This window comes from Balaenoptera acutorostrata, chromosome 13, assembly GCF_949987535.1.
Source record: "Balaenoptera acutorostrata chromosome 13, mBalAcu1.1, whole genome shotgun sequence".
Classification (NCBI taxonomy): domain Eukaryota; kingdom Metazoa; phylum Chordata; class Mammalia; order Artiodactyla; family Balaenopteridae; genus Balaenoptera; species Balaenoptera acutorostrata.
The window spans coordinates 53,166,363-53,178,619 of record NC_080076.1 but is presented as its reverse complement, the minus strand read 5'-3'; the positions used below and the strand labels follow the sequence as shown (position 1 = coordinate 53,178,619).

The 12,257-nt window shown below is 46.1% G+C and overlaps 1 protein-coding gene across 3 annotated transcripts in view; it reads left to right on the top strand.

Annotated features, from left to right (window-relative positions):
• The window catches only part of CABLES1 (Cdk5 and Abl enzyme substrate 1), a 108,354-nt gene that overhangs the window by 38,668 nt on the left and 57,429 nt on the right, over positions 1–12,257 (top strand). For all 3 annotated transcript variants that reach the window (XM_057526399.1, XM_057526400.1, XM_007197639.2), the window contains exons 2-3: positions 3,348–3,419; positions 9,214–9,306. In XM_057526399.1, the coding sequence (XP_057382382.1) occupies positions 3,348–3,419; positions 9,214–9,306 (165 nt within the window). The remainder of the gene's footprint in view (positions 1–3,347; positions 3,420–9,213; positions 9,307–12,257) is intronic.

Genomic DNA, 12,257 nt, shown 5'->3' with positions numbered 1-12,257 from the left:
TTGCTTAGTTCTGTTCATGAAGAAGGGAAGCACACATCTGCTGAATTTAAAGAAACAGGTGGGCATTTGGGTTTTGAATTTTTTTCCCTCTAAGGAATCCAGACCTTAAGTGCCTCTGTGTGTGTGAGAGGGAGAGAATCTATACCTGTTCAACTCATGAAGAGAATATCAAATGTACTGGCTTTTAGAAAACAAATCCTTATGAATATATAGAAAGATGTATTCTAATTTGATTGTTTTCCAAGTAGCATCTGTCTTTTCCAGCATAGGAATTGCTGGATATGGCTTTTAGATGGGGGAATTGTCAGATTGTGTGCTTTTATGAATTGACCTAGTTTTCTAGGGTGAACCCCCTGGTTTGAATGTTGGACGGGAGGCTGTGGGCCCCAGGGCGCCTGGCAGGGCCTCACGTGTCCTCCGTGGCTTCACTTGGACACATTTTCAGCTGGACGGCTGGCCATGCTCTTCTTGGGGTGGGAAAGGGAGACAGCCTCAAATGCCAGAGGAGCTTGAGGGGTTGTTAATGGAAAACCCTGCTGGTGGTCCCACGGATTCCCCCTTGAATATGAGCTCCTTGAGGACAAGAGTTAAGCCAGGATCAGCTTTGTGGTCCCAGCAGGCCAGGCTTGGTCGGGTGGGTGGGCAGAAAAGGATACACCTGCCTGGCCTTTGCTGCAGCCTTGGTTGTATCTTTACTGCCCAAGGAGCTAACCACAGAGCTTCCCAGGGGACCTCTGTTACGATAATTGAAGGAAGGGAGAACTTGAAGCTGCACAATTGCTGCAGTCGCCTCGGTTGCAGATTGAGCCAAATGTTAAATGTCTGTTTACCTGTCACCTGAAAATGCAGAGGTGACAGGTGCCTCTGCATTTGCCTGTAGAGGAAGGCTCAAAGTTTGACAGGATTTGTTGGGATTTTCAGGATCTGAAACCCATACATTTATTTCTGCCTGTGACTATGTTATGTCTAATGACAATTTAGGGGTGCATACTTAAATTAATATTTCACTTTTGATTTAAAAACTCAGAAGAGGGACTTCCCTGACAGTCCAGTGGTTAAGACTCCGCGCTTCCACTGCAGGGGGTGAGGGTTTGATCCCTGGTCGGGGAGTTAAGATCCCACGTGCTGCAGGGTGCAGCCAAAAAAAAAAACCGAAAAACGAAACTCAGAACATTATCCACAGATACACAGAGTAAATATCATTTTAATCACAACTGCAGAGGAGACATTGGTATTAAGTAAGAACAGTGCACGGAGGCCTGGGGCTCTAATTTTATAGGTGGCCAGTGCCTCAGCGAAGGTGACACCAAGTTAGCTCTGCTTCGAAGGGGGTGTAGGGGTGGAAGGAGCACGTGTCACGGGTTGGCTCGGGCACAGGGCATTTGGGAGTGACCTCGCCACTGGCAGGGGTTGGAGGGGCGGCCAGAGCTGGGACAGCCAGGCTGACCCCAGTCATTTGAGCAGGGAGGGCATCAGGTCAGGCTGCAGCCCCAGTGGAGGAAACTGGAGTAACAATCAAAATCCCAGGAGCTCCTGGTCATTAACTGTCCTGTGCCAAGGACTTCATGTCTCTTTGTTTCTTACTTACTCTCATTTTCCCGTGTCATAGGTGAGGAAACTGAGGCTCAAGGATTAAGGAGTTTTCTAAGGTCCCAGAGCCTCCAGGCTCCAGGACTGAAATCTGAGTCTGTCTGACCCAGCACACGTGTAGCATCATACTGTCCCTTGGATGGGGAGCTTGGGGACACCTATCCCCGAGAGCTACAGTGGGTGGGAGTGTGACTAACTGGGGGTTTGTCCCCATCCCAGCCAGACCTGGCGCCTGGAGGGGCTGTGCCTCACGATGGCCTGGACACTTCCTTCAAAGCCACAGCCGCCGGGTGTTGTCACAGGGGTCCTGGCGTGCTGAGTCCCTGGACTTAGGGGGCTGCACAGGCAAGTCCTACTTACTCATGAATTGGCCACCTCTCAAATCCCCACCTATAAAATCAGTTCCCCACCCCCTCAGGTAAGACCAGTGTCTGCCTGGTCTGACTGACTGCTGGAAATCTAACAATACCATATTACAGAAATGGAAGTTTAGCATAAGTTAATTACAGAGTAAACTGCAGATCTTGCAGAAGGTCAGTGTGTCACGAAGACGGTGAAGTTGATGTTGGAGAGCTCCTGGTTCTCACATGTGGACAGACGAGGCTCATTGGAGAGAGAAGCAGGGAGGTGTGTGCTGAGTGTTTTAGAAAGGATTTGACTGTCAAAACATGAAGACAGGCTCTGAGAAAATTGGTGAAGCCCTCGAATGGTTTGCAAAAATGACCCTTCTGATTGTCTTATTAAAAACAAAACACGAAGCAAAAAGGTATCAGTGTGGTTGGTTAGAAAAAGTACACACAGAACAAAGCAAAAAACATTCGTTTCTTTTTTTTATTCTTTAGAACAAATTAGAACATGGTTATAATTGCATGTTCTTAACCTAAATGTTATCAAATGAACACAAAATAGACATAGTCTTCTAATTTTAGTCCCATTTTTTTCCAAGGTAAAGACCCAATCAGATATTTTTCTGTCCACACCACCCTTCAGCCAAATCATTTACTATGAAGTGACGGCTCTTGTTCAAACGGATTTGCTATAAAATTACCAGCCACCATGCCACCTGGTCCCTGTACCAGATATTCTCAATTAACTAGGACCCATTCTTATTTCAGTCTGACAAAAGAAACTAGGTTGAGGAGGTTTAGGCAGGTAGTTTGCAGTTCTTTAGCAGATGGAAAGAGTTTGTGTTTTGCCTAATCACGCCCTGGTATATATTCTCACTGGTCTCGGAGAAATTCTCCCAGGGTAATAATGTCTGCCTTGTTTCTAGTTGCTTTCGAAATTATGGCCTAGAGACCATAAGTTTTTTCTTGCCTCCTAATGATTTTGAGATTTTATTTAGTACGGTTTTAATATTTAATATTTATCAGCTAAAGCTGGTTCAGACCACTGATATCTGAATACTTAACAGGACTATCTAATGCTTTAGAAAAAGTGCACACAGTACCAAAGTTATACACTATCAAAGGTACCTTGTCTTTTTTTGGTTTTAGGCAGCATAAAAAGTAGCCATCACTTCCCTAATCACCAAAAAGCAGCCCTACAACCAGGGAGAAAGCTCAGAATTCAGCAAGGCAAGATGGGCTTGGCATTCAGGGTACAGGCTGGGAATATGGCAGCCTCTTAAAACACCTTTCGCCTGATTTTTTTCTTAGTGGACTTTATCTTTTAGAACAGTTTTAGCTTTACAGAAATGCCGGATCCATTTCGCAATGCAGTTTTAACTCCTAGATTGTTTTCCCCTCTTTCTGCAGACGTCGCCTCATCTCCCAGAGATCGTCCTTGGAGACCCTGGAAGATATTGAGGAGAATGCTCCTCTACGGAGGTAAGTTTTCAGGTTGTATTTATGTGTGTGTGAATGGCCTGCAATACAAGGTGGCGGCCAAAATGTGAATTCTTTTTTTAGTTTTTGATCTACAGAATTAAATTATAAAAATGACAATCTGATCCCCAGACTCCGTTTGGAAACCCCAGCCCTTTGGAACATTAGAACTAGAACACTATGAAATCCCAGTTATATATCAGAATAGCCCAGTTTGCATGTGAATTCAGGTGCGGTTACCTGTTCCTTTTGAAAATTGCTGCTTGATGAAGAAGAGCGTGTCACTTGCCCCGGCTTTCCCAGGCGCGGTGACACAGTAACCACAGTCCCCGACTTCATTAGCAGGTGGCACGATGTTCCTCCAGAGCCAGGTGCTGGGAAACTCAGGTAGGTCAGCTGTGAGTGCTCCCTTGGGGCTGAAAGCATTCCATTTCTCCCTCCGGATTAGAAAAGTGCTTTCGAAGCATCTTTTTTTGGGTGACAGCAGTTGCTGAGCTGTGCCGGGCCTCTGACTGGCAGCTCTCCTTCCTCTAATCTGCGCCTCGGTCCACCTGGCCCTCCTGGAGTTCAGGAGACACACACTGCGTCCCCTGCAGTCCTCACCGGAGGCCCAGCTGAGCTGGCTGTGCAGGAGGAGCTGAGGCAAGACGGGACCTTGTGGGACGCTGTGGCTTTACAGGGGATGCGTGGCAGGCTGCAGATGGGGCAGAGCCAAGGGACGGTGTGTGCTCTCATGCCCTCGCACCAGCTCCTACGGGAACCCACATCTGCACCCTTCATGCATGCTTTGGCTGCTGCCAGGAATTGGGAGTCCCGGCTCATCCCTTTGAGCCTGGGAGGATGCTGAGTTGGAGGGAGGCGTCTCCCCCTGGAGCCGGCTCCTTCCCTGCCTGGAGTTTCACCCCCAGGTCATGGGTCTTGTCCACAGACCACCTGGATAAATGGTGGAGCATAGACAGGCCTGGGATCTGATTGGAAGCATCAGTGACTGTGAATCTCATCACCGACATCATTCCAAAGAGAAAGTCAGGGCCAGACAGTCCGATTTCCACTTTTGAAGTCTTTTTGAAAACACACATAGCCCCTGGGACCATCTTAGGCTGATGGTGTGTGGCTGTGTGATCCAGGTGGCCTGGGTACGAGTGTTCTTCTGTCAGTCTCTATTAAGTGGCCCAAAGTAATCAGCGAGCGTCAGGGAGAAACGTTCTCCGGTGACGCCGAGTGGCTTTGGCATTTGAGTACAGTTGATGCCAGTCAATGAACAGAACTGCAAAGGCCCTGGAGTTTGGAGAGGATGCAAGGAGCCGTGGTCGTTCGAGCAATGTGGTAGCTGTGACCAAGGAAACCAGGTTAAAAAAAAGTCACAGGCTCTAAAATGTCACCTCCTCGGGGATTCTGGGCGGTAAAGGGGGGCCAGAGAAGGAGCTGGGCGCTGTGTTCCTGGTCATGTGCCCCATCACCCCTGTACCCTCCTTTCAGAATCTGCCCAGGCTGGTCCTCTACCCCTCAGTCCTGTGATAGCACAAAGGGGCAGAGTAAAAATGGCTTATCTGCCTTAACTGTAACTTCATCCAGCCCTTACTTACAGAATGCTATACTTAATTTCCAACAAATCTTGTGTAAGTATAAAGTTTAAAAAGTAAGTCTGAAACCAAGGGAGTTGGCAGTTTAAGAAGTCCTTAGTTTCCCTAATGGACTTTTTTTTAATTGAAAAATTTCTGATATTTACTGCAGAAGCAAACTCACAGACATACAAAACAAATTTATGGTTACCAAAGGGAAAGGGGGTGGGGGAAGGATAAATTAGGAGTTTGGGGTTAGCAGATACAAACTACTATATATAAAATAAACAACAAGGTCCTATTGTATAGCACAGGGAACTGTATTCAATATTCTGTAATAAACCATAATGGAAAAGTATATATATATATATATAACTGAATCACTTTACTGTACACCAGAAATTAACACAAAGTTATAAATCAACTATACTTCAATAAAAAATTCTGATATTTACTTAGAAACTTACTTGTTCCTAAGAAATAAAAATAGCAGAAGGGGCATTAGTTTGGGAGTCAGGGGACTTGAATTCTTGGCCTGATTCTTCTACCAACTGGTTATGTGGCTTTGGAAATTCATTTACCTACTCTGGGGACTCGGTTTTCCCACCTGTAAAATGGGAGAGGCAAATCAGCTGATCTCTGTCCTTTCCAGCTCCCCGATTCTGTGAAATGAATGTACCAGTAATGATGCTGAAGTGTTTTGGGAACTGCGGGGGCGGAAGGCTATTAGCCCAACTTGCTTTTAAACTCAGCACGTAGAACAAACTGCTCCAAGGCATCTATTAAAAACCTTTTGCATAATTAAGTGTATCCTGTAATCAGTGCTAACAAGAAAGAGCTAATCTTTCATTAAATTAGTTTTCAATTTAATTCTATCCTAATTTAATTTTGCATCACTTAAAATGTATGGTTTTAAATGGGTATTTTTACATGTCAATGCAGGTGGCTTTGAAATTAATTCCTTCTTTGCTTAACCTGCCATAACCTGAGTGCTTAGTCTTCCAGTTTCCTTGGCAATTGTTGGTAATGCCACAATTCTCTTAAAGCGTTTCTTAGGTGGGGGGTGGTGGAGGCTGAATGCTTAAAAAAACACGAGACAACAAACAACTTGCTGATCGAAGGGCTATATCAGTAGCATATGTAGTTAGAATTGGATGCTGGTATCGAAAGAAAGCACCTCTGTTAAGTTATCTTTTTAAAAGTCTTTCTTTTCTCTTGCACATCACAGGTTAGTTTCCTGTATCCACCTTGAACTCCAAGGACTGAGCATTTGCAATGAGAGGCTTTAGACTGAGGTTTTCCACTTTGCCTGGTGGTTACGTGGTATCCCAGAAATAAGGACCTAGGATGTCTCTGTTAGGTGTGCAGAAAAACCTCAGTTCAGCTGCAGCAAATGCGGCAGCCGTCACCACCTGCCCCAGTTTCCAGCCTGTCTCAGTTGATGTGTGCGGGCTGCTATGCCATTAAGTAATTACTGGTGCCGAAAGCCACCTGTGCCCCTTTTGCCAACTTCCGGTTTCAGCAGAAGGCTGGGAGATTTTGTGCCCAAACCTGAGGGTAACAGCACCTCTTTCTGTAGATGTGGAGGCAGGGAGCAGCTTGGGGTCTTAGGAAGGTACCCTCACAGTCTAGCTCTTAGCCCACTGCCCTCAGACTGGGGGGCCCAGGAAGCTCTGCATTTTGGGAGGAAGCTGGGCAAGGATGTGAGGATGCTCCTGAACAACGGTCCAGCAACCAGTGATAGCACACATTTATGCCTTCAAGGATTCTCCTCTCTCCAGTGACTACAGAGTTCTAGAACCTTCTGCTGTGTGTGAGAGAGACAGTTGGGGACCTTGGGTGGCCTGCAGACTCTAACAGTCATTCTGGAGGTAGAACAGAGGCAGTTTGAGGTGCTGGGTCTGCTTCCAGAGAGCTGCCCCAGGAAGGCTGAGTGAGGCTGAATCTTCTTGGACCTCAAGAAAGCTGAATCTGGGTTCGGAGGCTTGGAGTAGGGAGGGGGATTAGTGGGTGCTTTTCCCTATTCAAACCCTTCCTGAGGTCCACAGGAAGCATCTACAAAGTGCCCTCAGGCAGGGTTCTGCACGTCTTTTCTTTTTTTTTTTTTTTTGTAAATTTATGTTTTTATTTATACTATTTATTTTTGGCTGTGTTGGGTCTTTGTTGCTGCGCACTGGCTTTCTCTAGTTGCGGCGAGCAGGGGCTATTCTTCATTGTGGTGCATGGACTTAGTTGCTCCACGGCATGTGGGGTCTTCCCGGACCAGGGCTCAAACCCGTGGCCCCTGTGTCGGCAGGCGGATTCTTAACCGCTGTGTCACCAGGGAAGTCCCTCTGCACGTCTTTACAAGAATCTATTTAAAACCAAGAATTCAGGACCCTTAATAAGGGCTGTGGTTTTCAGAATATAGGAGGCAAACAGTAACAAAATATGCACCCTTTGTAGTTAAAGGTTTTAATAATAATCACACACTTGAAATGTGTATGTGAATGTGTGTACATATGTATGAATGTGAATATTTGTATTTGAACGTTTCACTTGACACTGTACGAAGCTCTTGTAGAAATCATCACGTTTAATCCTCACAACAGCTCCAGGGAGGGATCTGAAATATTAGTGATAGGTCACTAGGGTTGGTAGTGAGTGTGTGGCGGATGCTGGGAGGGCCACTCAGGCTGCGGCCGTGTGCTGTGAACCCTGCTCCGGTGGAATGGACATGACTGGCAGGGGGCCTTCCTTCCTCTAGCTCCAAGGCCCAGGGAACCCCGTTTCCCTGATGAAAGCCACCAGATACCTGCTACCATGTCTTTGCTTTGACCTGCACTCATTCACTTTACTATATTTTTTTTTCAAGTTAAATTACATTTTAAGGTGCTGTTTCTTAAGGAAAAAAAATAATTTTCAGCACTCTCTGGGAAGGGGCTTGTAGGAAGACTGGCCCTTACTTGAGGGCAGGTAAGGGGGTTTGGGAGCTGTACACCTAGCCTAGCCCAGGGCTATCCCCCAATTTCCCTTGAGGGGAGCCCTTGGAGGAGAGTAAAGATTCGAGCTGCTAGGCAGGTCTCTGATGCTGCCCATTCCCTAATCCTTGGCCACCAGTGGGTCCACACACCCCACCTGCCCTCAACTGTACCTCCTCGTTGGGAGGTACATCTTGTTATTCTCTTACCTGAAGCCTCAAAGTTCAGAAGTGACTGAACTCGGGTGATGGCCTGGACCTTAGTGTGGTTTTGGGAAGCCGGGCACTGCTTCTCTGGAACTCGCTCTCTGAAGCATAAGGTCTCAGGCACCCACGTGTGATGCCAGGAGCCAGCCCTCGGGGTCCATGGTCAGAAAGGTAAACAAAACAATTTGGTAGCAAAAACCCAACTAGAAAAGTCATTGCTCCCTTTCTCAATACAAGACCAAACTTCAGATTCTCAGTTGCTGGGATTTTTGCTTTTTTCCTAGTTGTTATTACAGTTGTATATCTTAGAATTTGCCAGGTACCTTTGAAAAAATATACACAAATAAGATCTTTTCAGCCTGTGGTCTGTTCTGTCATTCCTGTAGTGCAAACACATGTTGTATATTCTAGGAAAAATTAATTGGAATCCAAGTCAATTTGTTCAACAAATATTTATTTAAAATTTATCTTTAAAAAAAAAAAAAAAAACAGCCACTAGCTGGGTCTCAGTCTCTGATTCTCATTCAAAGTAAAGCTGCAACTTCCAGGCAGAGCCAAGTTGAATGTTGAGGCAATCGTCCAGGTAATTCAGGCCAGAGTCCTGCTACAGAAGAAAAATGATTCGGGGTTGTTTTTAAACTGAATTTTCCAGTGTTTTTCCGCCCTCTGGATTCTTAAATTTACAGTTTTCTGTTCCCGTTACCTGTGTTGATACAGGAGGATTCTTTTTAAGATGACAGGAACAAATAATGTCTTTGGAATTCGTGTAGGTTATGTTATTGTAACTGAGGACAATAGTTTTCATTAGCTGGCTCTTCAGAGACCCATATAAATTATTATCAGTATTATCGAGGAAGTTGTCTGTCGTTGGGTTTGTTTTTTTTGTTTGTTTTTTTTTTGGGGGGGGGGTTTTTTTTTAAAGCTTCCTTGCTTCCAGCTATATAGTCCTCATTATCCTTGGGGTGACTCAAACCATTTGAGTCTGGTCTTTCCTTCCTGTCTTTGTGTGGAGATGTCTCAGCTGTCCACGGGCAACTGACTGTGTTTTTGAAATGGCTTTATTTTTCAGATGTCGCACTCTCTCAGGTTCGCCCAGACCAAAGAATTTTAAGAAGATTCATTTTATCAAGAATATGCGGCAACACGATACCAGGAATGGCAGGTATCATACTAACAAAAACTGCCCCCATCCTCCCTGCTGTAGGAGGGGGTGGGTCCAGCGGGGAAGGGAAGAGGGGACCCTTTGAATGGCCAGAACTCACAGAGTGAAGCCCGCTGTTAAGATGAACAGGATCTCATGTAACCTTCCCTAACAGACTACTATTTCCACCCCACTCCTGCCAGAATCATCCAAAGAAGTTTATAGAAAATACTGCTCTCTAATGGCAACCAAAGGCTTAGTTTTTTAGACTAACTAAAACTGAATTTTTAATAGTACTGAAATATATTTTTATTAGGAAATTTTGAACAGGAAAACAGTTGAGTTTTTGGGTGTTTTGTTATTGTTGTTTCTTTCTTTTTCCGCTTTTTTGGGTTTTGTTTTCTTTTTTCACCAGGGCTCTGTGCTCTGGTCAGTCAATATCCTGCCAGATCTGCGCCTGAAGTCAGGTTTGGCTCTCTCTCTGATGATTTTCATTAAGAGGGGAGAATCACGACTTTGCCAGCAGATTCTCCCTGGGTGCCGATTCAGATTCCTGGGCCTGCTGACGTACGCCTGGACCATGTGTTTCTCCAGCAAAGAGTTGCTCTTTTGGAAAGGGCTGTTAAATGAAAATTATGGTTAAGTGTATATGACCTTGGTATTAAAACCTTCCTGGTGACAAGCGGATGTGAATCCTTGTTGCCGGCATTGCTTATAATTGAATGGCGAAGCCCGTTCATGGCAGTCTCACAACAACGCTGGGAACGGGGCTCCAAGACCTCTTGGGGTCCCCTGATGCTCTGTGCTCCTGGGGGTGGCTCTTCTCCACCGACCTGTGACCTGGATCATAGTTAGAGACGCATCCCAGAGCAGAGTTCCTGCCCCAAGACCATTTCGTTTGATCTCCTCCTGACTTACAGAAGCTCATATGGGCCCCACTAATACTCTCTAATCTATACCAAATGAAAATTGCTAAAAAGTTAGACTCATGGCATGATTAAGGCCCAGCATTACTATAATTTGGTGTAAAATACACTGTACAACCTGAATAACTAACAATTACAGTATTTAAAGACTTGTTTTCTTCAAGTTTTTAAACCTCACTTGAATAGAGAACATAATTTTATAGCTATTCAGCGATTTTAGAATGGCCAAATTGAACTCTCCCATCAAATAATTTTTACGTACTCAGTATGTATTCCTATTTTAAGTACAGAGCTTTTAGTTAAAAGGAACCCAACTGTCATCTGTGAAATAGAATACCCTGAGTTTCTTTCTCTCACCCTGACTCTCACTGTCACAATTATTGTGTCTTATTCATTTAACCACCGTGTTTTTCTTTTCCTTTGTGGCTCTTACTGAATCCGAGCCTTACTTATGCCATTTTTAGTATAATTATTCATCATTTATGTATGTTGGTGTTTTTGTCCATAATCTCTTGAACCATAAAATAAACATAGAAAGCCTCGACTTCCTAAATAAAATCAGTGATAAAGCCAAAAAGTGGGCCAAATTAATGGTATTCCCCACTTCTCAATGCTGTTGAGGACACAAAGTCAGATAATCAATCACCTGGCATGGTTTGTAGTGAGAGGATGTAGTTAGTAAAAGATTTGGACTAATGGGATCACCAGTGTATAGTCTATTCCGAAGCCGCCTTCCCCGGCACACCCTTGACCCTGGAACAATGTCAACAGTCCAGAAAGCATGCAGTTGCTGGCAGTTTTGCTGGGGAATTTTCAGAGGGAACCAGGAGGGACTGTTAGCTTATCTGGAGAGCTAAGAAATGGGCTTTAGGGCAGGAAAGCAAGCTCTCAGCACAGGCTATATATAATATAGGCAGTGGTGACAGCCGGTTGTACCTGCCTAGGTGAGAACTGCTTTTTCGGTGCCAGAGAAGATGAAAGGCCTAGAGATGCTCTCCTTCCTCCCTCCGGTTGATTTATTAGCAGGGATGGACTGTTCTCAGATAGATGAAAGAAAAACTCAGGAGGGCACCAGGAAGAAACTATGATTTCTGAGGTGACAGAAGGAAATTGTGGTCAGGAGCTGATGAGTGGGAGGAGGGGACCCACCGCAGCCGGGCAGCAGGCGTGAGGCCGTCCTGCTGGAGGTAGTCAGGGACGGGGATGAGCTCAGAGCTGCGGTGGTGGGTAGGAGGGGGCCTGGACATGCTCTCGGGAGGGAGGGACTGGGGCGATGCCTGGGGGTCTCTGATGCTCCCACCTCGGGCGTGCGGGGTACACACACAACACCACAACAAAGGGGGCCTTCCTGCAGCCCACATGGGAGCCACTTGACTCAGGTTTGCCTGCCGTGTTGGGAGGAAAGAGGCTTTACTGAGAAGCCTGGAGATGCTCACTAAAGCACTTCAAAGGTCTGGACTGAGAACAGAGTGGCCTGAGTACTGGTGTGTCCGCCTCTTCCTGTGCCGGGGAAGACAGACTGAAAGGGGGCCTGCTTAGCCCCCCAGGCCCGTGGGAGGCACCCTCCCAGCTGGGCAGGCTTGTCCCTACTCCAGCCCCGACTTCTGCCCGCTCACAGCTCTGCCCAGCTCTGGAGTCTCCTTGTGACCTGCGGGCAGCACAGACCAGCCTCCTGGACAGCAGGCCGAACCCAGGGCCCGCTCACTGTTCTGGACCCGAAGACCTTGGTGTTGAGGCTTCCCCGCCTCCAAGCCTGCTGACCGTGGGGCAGAGGCGCGGGCGTCAAGGGGCCCTTGGGCTCCGGTCTCAGCAAGGACTAGAGCGCAGCGTGGGAAATGAGTAGAGTGTCTGTTATAAGGATCTAGCCTGACCTGACTGAGAGTTTTAAGCAAAATTCTGAGGTAGAAAGGGAAAAAAATATTAAAACTGAAAACCAAATACAATAAAAGACAATACTTGTGTCACTGAAAAAGCAAAAAGTCCAAGTTAACCTCATGATCCGTAATATCAAGGTAGCTACTTAGAAAGAAACCTCGGGGCCCCAGC